Below are 18,161 nucleotides of genomic sequence, written 5' to 3'. Positions count from 1 at the left end.
CAAGCGAGGGGGTACGAATAATGCAAATTTGTTCCCAGAAACAAGCCCATCCATCACATTAAGCTTAAAACAAAAATATGTTCCTTTCTATTGTACCAAATATTAATTAATGTACCTATTTGTAAAACAATTTTTTAAAATTATTTTTAAATATACATTTTCTTCCGAAAATTTATTTAGCTTAGTGTGCCGCGGAAAAAAAATTCCTCAGTTAGCGTGCCACAGACTAAAAAAGTTTGCGAGACACTGGTCTAACGGCAATAAAAGTCAAAGTCATTTCCATCGGCTATTTCCGAATATTATGAATGACATAATGCGCTTCATATTCAAACACACATATTCATACAAAATCCTGTCATAACCAAGTAATCCTCGAGTTACGCAATATCGTATTGCATTGCCCGGAACTACATTCACAAACATATTTCATGGGGAAGTCAAGAGGAAGTGGAATTAACGTTTCTTCCTGCATCATGTTCCCAAGAACAACACAGGTTGTTTTCCAATGATCTGATGAGAAGTCATCGCGTTAACATGTTCCTTATGTATAAAAACGGTGTGCGATGCGTCATCGAAAATCAGTTAGTGTCGAGATTTCAATTCGCCTCGTTGTATGCAACGAGGAATATTCTGGCGAATAAAATGAAGATTATCGAGGGAGGGATTTTATTATTCGTTGTGATAGTAACAGCATCAGCAAATGTTGGGACAATTAATGTTGAGTGTCCACCAGAGGTAGCTCGGGGAATGGGAGTTAAGGCCCAGAGCATAGGGATAAAGCCTCAGTTATTTGTATCAAGTTCAGTCATCAATGCGGAAAATCAGAAAACTGGGGCGATCGCTGGCATGCAGAAACCAGCAGGACTTGGGCTAGGGCCAGAGGGTGGCATTGCACCAATGTAAAATTTGTATTAATGTATGTTCACGCAGAAAAAAATAATTGTAAAATACGAGATTTGAAAGGTAATTTACGGGATTTTTAAATACTTAAATTGTGATTTTGAAAATGTACAGTACGTGATCTGATCTCGTAAATTACTTTTTTTTCGGGACGCAAATTGCGGGGTCGTTTATGAGGTCGCAATCACGTGAAATCATTGATTGATGAAATCGTGAATACAATTGAAAAAACGCTTTTTTCCAATTAGAAATCTTCACGTTTCAGATTATTTTGAATCATCTGGGCCCAACCTTCAGAGACATTTTTTTTTATTTTTCTAGGCAATGTAGAAAATATTGTGAAAGACGCTTATTAAACTAATAGAAAATCTGAAAGTGTCAATTTACTCAATATCTGCAGTTGCAGAACGATAATGAGATATTTGAGTAATTGGACAGTTGCAGATTTTTTATTTTCGATATTACCTTGAAAAATGTTTGAAAAAATGGCTCTCACAGTTGGGTTCAGATTATTCAGAGTCATCTGAAACGCAAAGATTTCATATTTACAAAAAAAAGTTTTTTTTTTCCATTACATTTACGATTTTGTCAATCAAGGATTTTATGCCATTGAGATCTCGTAAATGACGAGAAAAAAAGCGTCAATTACAAACTTCGTAGTCGTCACTTACGTTTTTCGATATCTTAATTTCCACTTTCAAAATCGTAAATGACGTCTTAGAAATCATAATTTATATTTTCAAATCGTAATTTACGAGTTTGAAAATTTTGTAAATAACCTCTTAACTTTCGTATTTTACCACAATTTTTTTCCGTGTGTTGATTAAAAATTCATAATAAAAAAATTCCATAAAGTATTTTTTTCCTCACAGATTTTCCCCAATCGGCGATCTTTGTTTTCCCCTCGCAAGTGGTCGAACAGACAATCGTCGACCTGTTGTTCACCCCGCGAGAGCAGTGATCCCTATTCAGCCCGGACAAGTATTGTCATTCAATGTCAACCCGAACGAGGCGAGTCTCTATCGGGGTAAGAACTACGGAGGCTACCCCACCTCTGCAGGAGGCCACTCTCACATTAGCCCTGTAGGTTACTGCCTTACCGGCACCGGGGCCCACGGTCCCAACGACTACGGAGTGCTCGGTTACACCAGCACCAACGGAGGCAGTGCTCCCAACAGCTACTCAGGCAGCTACTACCCCCACTGCCAAGGACACCCGAATGCCTATTTCGGCGGCTATTGTCCCATTGGTACAGGGGCCGGAGGACCCATCTGCTATGGACGAGCCTACTACTCCAACTCTGGAGGGGCCGGTGGTGTCGGTAACTGCCCGCACTGCAGTGCTGGTTGTTACTGTCCATCATGCGCTGGCTTGTCGAGCCCTGGGAACCAATCCCCATTGCCCACATCTGGACAACCCCAAGATGTACTTGTGGGTTTCCAAAAACCAGGTGCGACTGCACAAACTCCTGAACAATTCAGACCAACTGCTGGTGCTGGGAATACACCACGGGATAAATTTATGGCTCTTTTCCGAGCAGTCAATCCCGGTTTGGGTGGTGGGAATGGTAGAGGTACCACCGGACAGGGTCTACTCACTGACGTGGATGTCGGTCTTACTGGTAATTATTATTATTTTTTGGAATATTCGGCCCTTTTTGCCGTTAGATTTGTTAATGTATGCAATTGATTTCGTGGATTTTCGAGCCAGTTTGACCAGTGAGGAGAAGGAAAACTCGGTGAGACGAAGGTCGATAATCAGTGAACACGTTATTAATGCTTCTAATGTCACTTTAGTATCAAGAGAGTGCGACTCGTATGTTTGGTGGGTTAACGGTATTGCAAAAATTGAAAAAACTTAGCTTGACTCTATACCACGGCGTTTACGCCAGACTAGCCAGAGGAACAACCAAAGAGGATAGACCAAACTGGCGTCACTCAAACCCCCAGAACTGAGCCTCTACTTTGTCTACTTGGTCTATCCTCTTTGCACCTTCTAGTGAACTTCACAATATATTATATACTTTGAATTCCTCGCTAAATTCCTGGCTGGGGAGCCACTCGTATCAGACTTGAATAGCTTATTTTGGGGATTCCCTCCCCAGTCTGATCCGTCAGCAGCCCTGCACCCTGCACTCCGTGCCTTCATCCCTGGCAGGAGATGAGGAATGCCGACTGTCGGCCGACTATCGGCCAGCATTGGCGAAATGTCGGCCCACTGTCGGCATTCCTCATCTCCTGTTAGGGATGCAGGATAATCCCTAGCTCTACTATTACTTGCTCGTGTTCTTCTATTACTTTCGCTATTAAGAGCCCGCAAATCACTTTTTTATTTGTTTATTTTTTTTCTATTGTTCCTTTACTTGTATTAGTGTCTAACTTGATTGCTGCTTGCATATTGCATATTGCTCATATCTGTATAATTGCTTCTCTTTCTCTTTGCTGTATGATCCATCTTCATACATAAGTTTTGTGCAACATCATATTAATCAATTATTCAATCAATCAATCTGTTAATCAGAATAAATATTCGGAAAGCGGAAAGCAGTATTTCAAGTAGTGAAAATTTCATAGAAATTAAAAGTATATTTGTTTTAAAACCACTTTTTTTTTGATAAAAATGAATATTTTTTGACTCTAGAAGTGTAGTAATGATGATTAATTTAAAAAATGCTTTATTTTTTCAATACTGCAGCCAATATTTTTTTTTATTTCTACACTTTTTTTTGTAAATCATCATTCGATTGGGGTAGAATAAGTCATTAAAATCAGAAAGAAAGAATACCGGGGGCCAGGTTTACGTGGTGAATGGATGGACGCATTTGTAAACAATTCAAATACCAGAAAAATAGAAACCCCAGTACGGTTTGATATGGAATTCTTTATCGAGTAGTCTGAATACACAAAATTTCGGGGATTTTATTCTTCAAAAATCGTCGAATTTGAATAAAGTTATTGTAGTTAGATTTGTTTGAAAAAGCGACGTTTTTGATGGGAACAAAATTCAATTGAGGCGAGAAATATTCAGCGAAAATTAGGGAATTCAAAGTGCAATCATCAATTACATCCTCGACTCGAATAAATTTAAATAGCGATAATGAAATTTTTCACAAACAATACAAGTGAACGTTATGCGATGCATTAAAAAAGATGTTATTTACAACATTTCGTTGGAGAATTACAGAACGAGCTAAGCAATTTTCATAAAATGAATTCAATAGTAACATTGAGTTCTTGCTATTGACTTTTTCTAGACGAATTCAGAATCTTTTTCAAACCCAATAAATAAACTTTGATTATGTGTAACTTGCGAATCACCAGAAAAGATTCATTTCATCATTTAATTATTTAATTCATTTGACCATATCAATTAGTTGCCTTCAAAATATCGATAAACGTATATTCTATTTCTAGCTCCTCTTTTGTCCTTCGAGGATCAAGAGAAACTTTACAACGGTATCATAAAAACAACTCCAGACGCTCGAGCTGATCCAGTATCCATTTCCCTTGCACACAAAAATCTCCTGGGACCACTTCAGAATTGTTGCAAGGGTCAAGGTAGAAGAAAATGTGTTGCTGAATCGTCGCTATATTTCGGCCCAAAAAAAGTTCCGGCCGATGGACGCAAGGAAATTCCGGAAAAAGATTTCCCGGAAGAGAAACTTCATGCCGTTGATAAAGTCATTGTTGAACTGAAGCCCCTGGAGCCCACTTCCGCGAGAAAGAGTGGATGGTCTGTTGAATGTGACGATGACGACGTGGATCAAGGTGAACCCTTGTCAAAGGCCAACAACATGCTGATGTTGTCTGACCAGGGCAATGGAGCTGGTATCACTTACAGGTAAGTCCTAACTAGGAATTTTAGTCGGTGATAGGTAGAGATTCAGCAAAATCGGTGCCTTGCTGACTCACAAATCTGCGACTGCGAACAAGCCAAAGACAGTTCAAGACATCATTATGGACTGACCGATATATGCACCACAGTGGGGATGCATTGGGGAAAAAACGGGAATTCTTCAATGGCCCCAGACGGTTCAAGCTCTTGTGTCATCTAGGGAGTCATTTACCGCGTTCGTGAGATTGTGTAGAAGGTGCATGGAGAGAAATATTTAGTAGTAATAACCCAAGACCTTCACAATTGTCGGATATTTCTTATAAACTTATCCCGATCGGTGCTACGCAGGGAAACTGGAAGGAAATATCCGATTAATTTTGATGGTCGAGGGGGGGGGGGGTACTTGATCGGGTGTACCACTCCGTCCCCTTATCGAATAATTCCTCAGGGTAATCGAAGCAAACTTGCATTACTTAAACACGCACGTACATACAGATCCGCTCTAAAAATTCATATTAGGACTTTGGGTATTATCGTACGTCAAAATAACATAGCAAATAAAAAATAAAAAATTGCACGATTATATTTTCTTTTATTATGTATTTGAAACTTATTTATACGTTTTATAAAATGTATAAATGTGAAATTAATGGCTGAATAAATTAAAACCCATTGATTTCCTAGATTTTGAGTACACAATCTTTTCGAAATTTATCGATGGCATCAATGGCAGGATCTAAGGTCATGTACAATGTCAACATTCCACATGGCAGTGTACAATATTTAGGAATTTTTAATATCATTCTTTCCCGTTGGTTTTCTAATCATGAACATTATTGCACGATCATAAGATTTACATTTGGAAACAAAAATGATAATTCATCAACTATCCCTGTTACAGTGAGTTGGGATACGTACCAGTAGGTACATCAAGTGACACATCAAGAAATGCTGAACCTGGGCTCAGTGGATCTGCCCTAGATGAGCGAGATATCAATTTGTGCCAGATTAGTGGGCCTCCACATCCTGATTTCATACGTGGGGATGTCACGTTCGAACTACCCAATAAGAATGCCCCGGGATCCGGAGGTGATTGTGGCTGTGGATGTGGTGGACGTCGGTACGATGATGACTCATCCGGTACCGAGGATGACGAAGGTGAAGAAGGCTCCGGTGAAGATGACGAAGGATTGACTGATATTTGTCAAGATCTTGAAACTCTCAGCAACCATCGAGTCAAATTCGGAACGTACAGGAGACGCGGGAGGTTGAGCAAATTATGGCATTCAGCACAAGATCCTGCGAGATTTATCATGTAGAGGAAAAAGAAAAATGAGGGGTGTTATTGAATTAGAAGGCTGATAGGGCAATTATAAGGCGATTATAAATGCCACTTGAACTAGTCGATTTCCTTCAAATTAAAATAGAAATTTTATTTATCATTCTGCACTGTTAGAAAATTTCTTTTGAAATTTCAAATGAATATTTTTCATTGATGAATTAGTTAATGTCTTCAATATTCAAGTAGTCCCTTTGCAAATACGTATTTCTCAATTCTAAATCTATTAAAAGTGGTAGGGATGAGCAACAAATAATAACACATACTCTTGTGATAAAAATAACTTCAAAACAGTTTAATTAAACACCGATTCATATGGATAAATTTTGGAGCAGAAAAACTATCAAACACTCATGTGGTCCCCAAATATATCAACCGACGACCGTGTGACCTGTCACTCTTGACACCTGCGCAATAGACAACTTTGCTCTCTCTAACAAAAAGTGTGTTAAATGTTGTGTTCAATTTTCCCCATTAAGTTGAAATTTCAAATTTTTATTGAGACTGAAATTTCAAGCAATTTCGAGCAGTTTAAAATCATGAACAATTGTAAAATCGTTACAACTCATGACAGGGAGAAAATTAAGGATGAAATATTCAATTTGAAAACTTTTTTATGGTGGTATCACCTTTACTCATTCTAACTTTCGTTGAATAAATTGAAACATAAGTCACTTCTCAGTATTTTGAATGTCCACAGAAATATCTTTTGAGAAGAGCGTACGTGTAAATGGAAGAAGAGGAAGAGAATAAATGACAAGCAAGAAATCATGAGAAACGTCCCTTGTAAAACTCGGAAGACAGTATGGTGCTATGTGGAGGTTTGTGTGGTATATAGAGTGCCTCAATAAAATTTATTACTAACCCTCTGTTTCCGACCCTAAAGCGCGCTTGTCATCGGTTCGTAAATTTCCAAAGCAGAGGAGGGAATGCAGGATGATATGTATACGTATCCGAATTATGGAAGGGGAGGGGCAAGAAGAGAAAGATCCGGCCATATGGTACCACTAGATGATTGCTCCAAATCTCAAACTACCCATCAATGATGTTTTTTCTTGAGAAAATAATGATTTCGTCAGTTGCCACTTCGAGAGGGCTCAAAAAATGAAAGATAACATCAAGACAATTTTTTTTTATTTTCAAGTGAGCAGATATAAATAAAGAGTAATTTTGTAAAGGTTTTGGCTCCTTTTCCACTACGTAACGACGGTGTTCGTCACCACAGCTTTTTTTGGTTTCTAGGTTTAAATCCATCTCCTTATAATGTGAAATATATATGTATGTGGTTTATTGGTTGAGAACGCGGAAAAAAACTAGTGGGATAATGCGAGATTTGAAATGTAATTTACGCGATTTGTAAACTCGTAAATTACGATTTTAAAAATGTAACTCGTGGACAACCCAAGGAACAATAGGGCCTTGTCTTTGGGACGGACTTCTCACCCTGGACGAGTTGAGGGCGGAGACACTCAAGATCGAGCTCTCGAGGAAAACACCCGAGTTTTCCAGCGCAGTAGTCTTTTAACGCGACTTACATCTAAAAATTGTTTGTGACTAAATCCAAATAAATATTGTGACATTTGATAAAAGTGAAACTCTATTAATTTCCTATACTAGCAAGTTAGATTCTTTGGGATGCAAAATACGAGCTCCAACGTCGTGATTTACCCCTTTTTTCCTCGTCATTTATGAGATCTCCATTACGTAAAATCCTTGATTGATGAAACCGTAAATGCGATCGAAAAAAAAGCTTTTTTGTCACTACTGCTACATTCAGCCCGTGTCGAAAAGTGCCTTTTCGTTTACTTGTTCGAGCTAATGTCAAAATATCCCTCCCCCCCCCCACGATTTACTCCCGGTTCTTCGGATCGAGACTTACTCAGCAATGTTGTTATTAGTTCTTATTTCTAATTTAATTGAATAATGTAAAAAGCTGAGTAGGCTATCCATACCAATCTGTAAAATAAAAAATAAAATAGTTATAATGATTTCAACGTGTGAATGTTATTTTATTCTCTTTTATTTTATACGCTTGAACGGCACAAACGCTCTGGTTCGTATCCTCATCCTTAGAGGAATAACTAAAACGACTGAAGGGCCCCAACACCTTGGACCTGATGACTCACATTAACCCTAGAACGTTGCACTGGGGTACAAATATACCCCATGCCATATTCAGAGCTGTGTGGAGACGAGAATCCTGCATTTATCGTTTTCGTTCAAGTTAAATTCTATATGATTTTTTTAATAAATTCTGCAATTCCCTTTACACAGTCGTATTCGTTATTAAAAAACGAAGAAAATGATGTATAACAACATTTTCCAATTTTAATTTTTACCTGCGAAAATTGCGGTCTAACGCGTGGGGTACGTTTGTACCCCAGTGCAATGTTCTAGGGTTAAGAATGGTCCCACTCATGCAAATCTGTTTAAACCAAAAAAACAGAGTATACATATCATACCCCAAACTTTTCAGAATTTTTACCCATAAAAATGTTTTCCAATCTCAAGTGAAAATACGAGAATAAGAGAAATATAAATCGTACAAAGACCTATTCAATTCAACTGTAAATTAATTTTTGATAAACAATTTGAAATGTACTGAATCAAATAATGAATTTCTTCCTGACTCGTATCTACAATGGACTCAATAAATTAATCTCAATCTCATGTATTTCCCAATATAACGTGAATATTTTCGAGGTGATAATCATTCTATCGAAAAGCAAATGTTTGTATTGAAAAGGATTTACTTAAGGAGCACGTAAACTCAGGGAAATGAATTTCACTATCACTAACTGAAAAAAACATGAGATTGAAATCAATTTCAAATCATGATGTTGATGTATACTGACACGGTCGAACGTGTCGTATCGTTTTAACTCCTGAGCCGGTTGAGTATATAAACTCAGCTCGAATGTTGAAGATGATATCAGATAATTCAAGTGGGTCCATCATGAAAATTTCACTTCGTTCACTTTTGCCTGTAGTACTTCTGGCCACTGGGTCATGGATTAGCCTATCGTGTGCTAATCCTGTCGTGCCCACCAAAGAAGTAGTCGATCCAGAAGGAATCTCCAAAACAGTTGGTAACGCCGATATTTCTCAGGTGTGTAGAAACTCCAATTACGTTACGGCCTTTTTGTCAAAGACCAAACTGTAATTTGTATATTCTCGCTGTGTTATGAATTGTGAAGATACTTTGAAAGCTCGGTCGATGGGTATCGCAAGTGCCTCAGGAGCAGGTCGACTTTTTCACTCAGTCGATGATTGATCGACGGTCGATATTTAATTACCAGAAAATCTACAGTCGATTATTGATTGATTGAAGGGGAGAAGTCGAACCACTCGGTACCTCTTTTGAGTGATCTGTCAGGGCAACCGCTTATTGGAGTGATGTTTCTTAAAGATCGATAATGTATATGTCAATAATTATTCAATTGAATTTGCATTGCATATAGTTTAATTTTTATTTCCGAATGGAAGTCGTGTTTGATCGATTTTTTGTCGGGTAAATGAATGATGTGTGCGAATTATCACTTGAATAAATTGAAAACGCTAGCTTCGAATTTTTCTTTAACGATTATCATAAAAATGATATCAAGTTTATAGCTATCGTAATATTTTTTCAAGTCCTTTGTAACGGTATTACAATAATCATTTTGAATAATAAGCGAAATATTCATTTGGAATATGATGTTGACAGATATTTGCCGATCTTTAATTGTCAAAAAACACCAATAACTTGGAAAATTTTCGAAGACCACATGAGTTAAAACGACGCACCAACGTAAAGGTTACTGATAGTTATAATAATTTAAAAATTAAGATTTTTAGCTACAAATTTTACTGTATTTTTTTACACTTTTCTCAAAATTAATCTTCAAAATTGCAAATTTTTCCACCACATACACACAGATAACTAGCAATTGAAATTACAGAATCAAAAAATCGGTTAAAAGTTCATAATTTGAAAAATTTGAAATTTCGTTTTGACGAAAAACAATTGTTTAATGCACTAATTATTCCGTTATGAATATAACTAAACGTCGATTCATAGTCAAATCCACGGAAATCATTCTACACACTACGAATTTGCTCGGGGGGCCAACATATACTGGCACCTATGGACTAGACGGCTGCCAATGGCACGTTACCAAATGCCCGGAAGGCCCATTGCATTTCCTCACTTTGTGAGGAACGCTACTTCACCAAAAGCAACGCCAGTCATTCATAAATACGGAAATCCGGATTAGTCTTTTCTTAATTAGTCCGTTAAGATGACGTCGTCCACGATTCAAGTCCAAATTTCATTTTTTTAGATTTATTTTATATCGCTTCAAGTCAAGATGACTATGTGGCGAGTCTCCATGTATTTTCAAGAATGGTTTCATCTCACCATTCTCCCCAACCAGGAATCGAACCTGGAACCTATCCACTCTGAGACACCGGCCTTACCCACTACGCCAAGTTGTCGGTTTAACTTTCATCATGAATCGTCAGTTTATAATTATGAAAACAACCATTTAACGTTATCGCTTTTGGAATTCACTCTCCGGGAAAATTCCAAGGTCAATCCCAGTTTCTCTCCTGACTCCTGGCGCCTCCTTAATAGGGAGTGCTTTGAAGCTAATTCTCATTCATACCACCGACCAGGTCAGGGTTACCTGGAGAAGATCACCAGGTCCCTGCCACAATTCCCTCGTCTCCGACAACGGAAGTTGGTAGGTTCCATTCATACTCCCACCCTTCGACGAGGTCGCCATTCCCAATGGTCGCGTAGACAGGTCCACACGTCAGCCACATGCACACGACAAAAAATAGCCTGTAAAACTTTCGGACCTCGTAGTTGGCTCATCGATTACGAAATCAGGGAAATTTTTCGCGACCGTATCGTAATTTTTCACAATCGGTTCAGCAAAAAATTACGAAAGATTCAGAAAAAATTCTGGGACAGTTCCATAAAATTACCGATAATCGTATTTTGCTCCAGAATTCCGGAAAAGATACGGAATTGTTGGAATATTTGAGACAGTGCTTTCCATTATTCTACAAAAATCACTTGACACCTCTTGTTTATTCTCTGGGAAACAGATCTCCTGAGGGACTGATTTACGATCGGTTATAGTCCGCTTCCGAGACGGCTTAATCCAAAACATATGCTGAATGTTTATTAAAGTCTTAAAAACTATTTTTCTTTTCCCTGAGAGCGTTTTCCTTGGATATATATTTTTCAGTCTCTAGACAACGGTCCACTAGTAAAGACGTGTCTTCCTCGTGTTAATAAACAATATTCCAAAACTAATTCCACTGTGTCTCAAATAATTTAATCATTTGCACCCATATTCTAATAGGAATTTTCCTTGAATATTTATCTCCGTACACTCTCTACAAAATCCCGCAAATTCAGCAAATGACCCCCTAGATGACACAAGAGCTTGTGCCACCTGGTACCATTGGAGATTACATCTGCAATACATTCCCGCCGTGGCGCATATATCGGAGAGTCTCTCTCCAAGTTTCATCTTTGACAAGACAATATAATACAACATAACTACGATAATGTTTAGTAATGTTAAAATAGGAGAACATTTGTATTTGGGTGAGTGAAGGGCTCTAAGGCAAAAAGAGTGACGAACTGTTCCTGAGGAGATTGAGTCAGTCATTAAAATTAGTCGTAACATGAGATCAGTAGAACAGTTGTAATACCTGAGTTTATAAAAATATATAATTGTCAACTGATTAAAAGGCTTTTATGTATCACAACAAGTAAATTTGTCACTAACCGAGTACGGCCTTACAGATTTCAGCCGATGGAGCAGGTGGATATGCTGATGCATCTGCTAAATCTACAGGACATCTATTCAGAACAAGACGGTCTCGCAAAAATTATGTGGCAGCTGATGAAGAAAAGCTTTGTCCATGTCTGCAACCGAATTTTAAATTCAAAGGAAGCGAAATTCTCCTAAGAATTCTTCAGGATATCTCCAAATTCCTGTCGTGCGCTCAACCAAGCCTCGATGACTTGCGCGACGTAAACTGGCCAATCCTAGGAGATAAAGCCTCCGACGGTAAGGGAGGACTATCACTTCAAAATTTAGCAAAGTCCCTCCTTAATGACTTCATATCAATTCTACTAACTCTGGTGAATCAATCGACTGATGGATCAGCTGACGTATCCAAAGAAACATCGCCAAACGACCTGGATCCTGTAGACTATGAGGCCGATATCACCATCAACCCTGAACTAGAATCATTGATCGAAAGCTCGGATTCTGACGAGGATAGTGATCTAAGTGATGTCCTCTTGGAACTGATTGGATCCCTTGAAAAATGGCTGAATTCCGAGCACAAGCCGATCGAAATGCTACTAAACTTTGAAGAGCAAATCGTAAAACTGTCTCCAGAGGACTATAAAATAATCGCATCCCGAGCAAATAGTGATCCTAGATGTGCGCTTCTGGTAGAAAAGAAATTGAAAACCATTCGTTCGTTATCTGCTCTCACCCGAACGACCATAAATGTGCTCGCTGCACTGATGGGCGCATTGAAAGAGCTGCAATCATCAATCAACACGCCCAGTAGCTTATGCTCAAATCTTGATAACCATAATCCTACATTATCATTGTTTAGTGTTAGTGACATCCTCACTGGAAAAATTCGTGCTGCTTTGCAATCAAGTTCATCGTCGGGAGAAATGTGTCTGCCCGTAGATAAGGTCACCTCATGGATTTCTCTGCTAATTGACGAATTTCCCCAGTTAGCAACCAAGACCGCACCATCACGCCCACTCGCCTCAAGCTCTTCTGATTGCAAGACCGCACCAGCGATTACTATATCAGTTGAAGATTCGAATAAATGTGGGCAATCGAATTCCAAGCCTGCAGTAATAATCAGTTCTTCGAATTCGCGTGATGTTAAAGTGATAACGGATTCTCGTGATAACCAGTCGAGCAATAAGAACCCCAAATCACCGGTGGCCCCACCGGTACTGCTGTCATCAATTCCTAAGACTGAGGGAGCGTCACCACCAGCTCCTTCAGTGAGTGCAGTAAACACAAATAAATATGGTAGTTATGGGAATAATCAATCAGACGAGGATGACGATAGCGATGAAGATGAGGATGACGATGAGAAATAAGTCAGCGCACCTCCAGTTCTGTCTTGGGAGGAGTCTGATCAGTATTTTGATTGTTTTGAATGATGATCCTCATGAGAATCTGCTAATTACGATTAAACGTGGACAGCAGCTTCAATCATTGGCACATCCTTCATCATCAGGGACTGAATCTCAGTGGTATTCTGACCATTCTACAAATATTAAGAATTAGTAGTGTGTTGTCCAATTCGAAACTGTGAGAAGGGGTTTGACTAATTTTTTAGAAAAATGAATAATAGTTTTAATGTGGCAATTGCAGTAGTTTTGTAAGTCATAGAAGTCTGATAATCATGTAGTTCGTTGACAGACGATGTAACTTATTGTTGGAGGGGAATCCAACTTTTTTAAAGAATAATAAAGGGTGGGAAAATTCTATTCGTTCAGAGTTGGTTTTTTGGGGGCAGAAAAATGCTCTGAAATTTTGAGTCTGATCATCAAAATTACCTGGCGTCTTAATATGCCATCGTCAGAGATGATAATTGATCTGAAGTACTTAAGCAGATTGTCGTGCATGTAGATGGTAATGTTAATTATGAGTTAATCAGTTAATGTACAATTATGTCTGAATAAAGCATTATGATATAATGAATCTGTTTAGGTTCACAAATATTCCAATTACATTTAAATTCTATTCAACCCAGTAAGAGGAATATGTGCAAATTTTTTTGTTCCGAGTGGAAGCCTTGCAATCGTCTAATCCGGACCCAATAATGACCGAACATTATTTTAATTTTGATTGCAAGCGATGGATAATAGTATCAAATGTGAAAATGCAATTAAAAAAAAATATCTGTACATAGTAAATCCTGATCAAGGTTTTTTTTTAGTTAAGAAGAGAATAATTCGAAGAAAATTAGAATTAGAAAAAATTTCCGCTTTACCCCAACCGGAGATCGAACCCGGGTCTCCCAGTATTGCACCGGGCACTCTTACTGACTGAGTGATCGAATACCACAAGAATTTACTCTTAAATTCAAGAGAAACCCCCTGTAACCTTTTAAGAGATATAGATGGGTAAAAAAATTTCCAAAAACATGAAATTTTGTCGAATAGCCGGTAAGAGTTGAGACTAACTTTGGCCTCAGATTCAGCTCGATCGGTCAAACCGAGTTTGAGAAATCGTCATTTGTGTATAAATGGTTTTTCGAAATATATCCAAAACTAAAGAAAGTATTAATTTTTTTTGCTTTTCATATTTTTCGTCAAGAGCTCTTGACCTGACCTTTGACCCTGGTAGGAGATGAGGAATGGCCAACAGTGGGCCAAGACTCGCCCAGTGTTGGCCAACGCTGGCTTACCCTAGGCTGACTGTCGGCAGTTCCTCATCTCCTACCAGGGAGGGACCACGCACAGACATTTTGGAACAATTTTGTATTTTCACGTTTCAAACCATTCTACATCGTTTCCAATCAAAATTAACATTTTTTCTGAAGTCTCGCTGGCTAATATCAGGTCAATACCACTACTAACTCACGTCGCAAATATCTACCTTTCCATTTTTGAAATCGAATTGGTGTCTATCCAATCGCAACGATACTACTAATCGAACTTCTAGAACTGAAAAAAATAATAATAAAGCGTAAAGTATCGGTCACATCACTTTTGTCGCACAACGTCTGTGGCCTGCCTGTTTTTAATTTGTTTAATTCATCTATTATTTGATTTTCGAAAAGTTGATTTCAGAAGAATTTCCTCTTTTCCTATTTTTCGTTTCAAACAATTCCAAATAATTTCTAATCAAAACTAAGTAATGCAAAATACCACTAATTACAATGCTTCCATTGGAAACCAAAAACTAGCCCTTTTCAAATAATCATTAGGCCCAAAAATTATAAAAATTTTTGAATTCCTTTATTTCAGCATTTTTATCTACCCATCGTTTTTGTAGAAAAAAATTACGTCGAAAGTGCGTACTATCGAGTCTCTTCGGTATGCTGATTTAGCGCCGATCGACTCATAACGCAATATATAAGAATTCATTTCAACTAAATCGTTCACCAATTGTTGCGTAATTAGAACGAGGTCAAGACCTGCAATTTGGCAAAATTCGCTGCATTGGCTTTGTTCTGATTAACCGATATTCTTATAAGTAACAAGCTGATGCATCAATGTAACCATAATACCTCGGATTTAGCTAGAGCCTCTTACAAACCATAAATCGACAAAATGGATATCTCGAGTGTACTTAAAATGCTGATTGGGTGTTTAATCATATCCATAATTAACAACGAGACAGCGGCATCAGGATTGTTATTCAGTTCTGAAGAATCAATTGAGATACCCAATTCACGGAGGATAAGGCAGGATAACGACTCACCACATCATCGACCCCTTATCGAATTCATCATGGGAATTTTCGATACCTTACATTCTTCCACAAACGCTGAAATACGACGTAGGAGGGCTCATCAGGAACGTAATGGTATAGAATCCTCTGGAATAGTAACTTCTGACGAATTATCATCTGGAGAAACATCTTCCAGCTACTGAATCGGAGAGTGACTACAAGGACGTTCCCATCAACTCAAGAGAGATGAAAAATCTGCAAAAAAATTGGCGATTGAACTGAATTTTGAAGTGGGCTGATCAAATTGGTAAAATCAATCTCCACGAAATGGGCCGAGATTCTAGAGGGAAAACGCCAATTCTCGGTGCTGTATGTCCACTATTTTTTAAAAGACGTTCTTGATTTTTTAGAAGAACTAGGAGCCCAGAAATTACTCATTATCGTTAGCCCTAGAAAATATTTTAGTATTTTCGTAGCTAAGCTAATAGATACATACAATTTACGTAGTACGTAGTTTTAATCCTTAAGAAACCATATGTAAGCACTGAAAACTGTCGTATACCCCAACATTTCAACCATTGAGAACACATTTTCTCTTGTTAAAACTTAATACCTAATAAAACCCAATGTTCATTAAAATATTCCCATAGCAATCTTGGATAACCCACAATTAATCCTGAGCATCCTGAATCCGTAATATCCACGATAATACTCTAGTACTTTAATAGACAAAATCCAAACATTACTACAGCCTTGCCCCAATCAACAACTCGCACTTAAAATATTTTTTCATAAATAAATTCCTGCAGTCTCAATCGTCGCAACCTTCAAGGTCCTTCCAGGTCCTCAGACCCAAATGGCCACTGTCTACCCCTACTCTAATCAAGTAACAATCACGTGACCATCTCTCGTATCCCTTGAATATATATAGGACTACTTTACCTGAATTTGTCACGTACTGCCGAATTAGTATTAGGTGCGACTAGATGTCCTAAGACCATTGTACTCAGACTCCAGATTAGTGAATAAAGTTCTTTTTTTATTTATTGAAAAACCGAAACACGACGTAGTTTACTGGTGTATCCAACAAAGCAAGTGAACGTTGAGATATGAATTCCAAATAAATAGCAACGAAAACTCCCTGAACGTTTGGACTTCTATCCCTCCAATGCTCTCACTCCTTCCCTTTCCAAAAACCTATCCTCGAGACATTCCTTAATTAGGTGATCCATGTTGTATACCCACATTATTTCCTTATTCCCAAATACATTCCAAACCCTCTAAAGCTTCAAACCTAGTCCCCTTCAAACCTAGTAAACTAATAAAACCATTAGGTTCCAACTGTCCCCAAATGTTCAGACAGACCGCAATATTTGCCATAAATGTTGGTGCCTCCAAAAACTCCCACTCCTCAATTTTCCTCTTTTCCACCATAATTCCAAGACTCATGTCCTGCAAGGGAACTCTCCCTTAAAGCAGTTCAAAATCACCCTCTAACTAGTCAACACCTTCCAAAATTCAGAAGTGTCATCTTGAGAATAAATTAATCAGTGAACACTACCTCGCTTCTCCAGTTCTCCTTACATTATAAGAAACGTTGTTTCTTCGGAATACAACATCCAGTTCAGTTCTAACCTCGCATTACACGAGTAACACCTAATCCATCTGAAGAGTATCTCGGTCCTTCATATAATCGATTATGCAATCAATAATCTCCAGTTGTAACGACGTGAGTGATTTTGACGAATAACGAATTATTAAACTTATTCGATATTTAAATCATTAATATACAACATCAGGAACAATCAACGAAATGTGGGGAATATATTGACATTAGCTCGAACAAGCGACCCATTGTCAACGTCACCGAGACATACAGCAAACACTTCGACCGGTTATGACTTCAGCAACCCAACACGTGGACAACCCAACAGACAAATATCCTGGTCTTTGGGTCAGACCTCTCACCCTGGACGAACTGAGGGATAAGGTCACTCTCGTACGGTCTCCCGAGTTAACTACAGCGGATTATCAACCCAGCTGGAATTATATCGAGTCTTTCACTGAAACGCATATGTTAAAAACTGAATAAAGGTCATGTCATATGATTAAGTAGTGGGAGATATTTATTTGCTACAGAAAATAGGATATGATTACGAGATTGAGAATCAGCCTGACTAAAATGATAAACAATTTTTACTAATAGAAGTAAAACCTCGATTATCTCAGGGATGTCAACGAAATTTTTTTTTTATTTAATGCATGCAATTCTGTTTAAAAAAATATACAGAAAATTATATCATATGCACTACATATAATTATGAATTATCAATATTTAAATGTTTAATCCAGAAGAATTCAGGAAGGAATCAATATATAAGAGAACTTTACGATTCAGGCTCTGAAGGAATAGACTGACCCTGTGCGGTACAGAGGCAATCTTCGTGTTGCAATGCAACGAGGAACTTTATTCAATGACCATCACACTGTGGCAGTACCAGAGCACGTGATCAAGATGCTCCTCGGGAGCTACACATTCAACAATCACACGTTGAAGAGAGCTGGCTAAGCTGTAATGGTTCGCTCTGGCTCCGTTGGCTGATGTAATTGTTCTACGAGGAAATTTATTGAATCGTTCGAAC

At 38.1% G+C, this 18,161-nt stretch overlaps 2 protein-coding genes across 2 annotated transcripts; both read left to right on the top strand.

The window, feature by feature from the left end:
- Positions 1–519: 519 nt before the first annotated feature.
- Positions 520–7,662, top strand: LOC135164660 (uncharacterized). Its single transcript, XM_064125229.1, has 4 exons — positions 520–899; positions 1,773–2,521; positions 4,314–4,740; positions 5,636–7,662. The coding sequence occupies exons 1-4, from the start codon at positions 535–537 to the stop codon at positions 6,051–6,053; spliced, it is 1,959 nt and encodes a 652-aa protein (XP_063981299.1). The 5' UTR covers positions 520–534; the 3' UTR covers positions 6,054–7,662.
- A 1,340-nt stretch (positions 7,663–9,002) lies between these two features.
- Positions 9,003–13,821, top strand: LOC135164666 (uncharacterized). The gene is made up of 2 exons (XM_064125239.1): positions 9,003–9,182; positions 11,877–13,821. The coding sequence occupies exons 1-2, from the start codon at positions 9,030–9,032 to the stop codon at positions 13,212–13,214; spliced, it is 1,491 nt and encodes a 496-aa protein (XP_063981309.1). The 5' UTR covers positions 9,003–9,029; the 3' UTR covers positions 13,215–13,821.
- The last annotated feature ends 4,340 nt before the right edge of the window (positions 13,822–18,161 follow it).

The sequence above is a fragment of the Diachasmimorpha longicaudata genome, chromosome 7 (assembly GCF_034640455.1).
Source record: "Diachasmimorpha longicaudata isolate KC_UGA_2023 chromosome 7, iyDiaLong2, whole genome shotgun sequence".
NCBI classification, from domain to species: domain Eukaryota; kingdom Metazoa; phylum Arthropoda; class Insecta; order Hymenoptera; family Braconidae; genus Diachasmimorpha; species Diachasmimorpha longicaudata.
The sequence above is the reverse complement of the archived record's forward strand: the minus strand, read 5'-3'. Positions and strand labels throughout refer to the sequence as shown.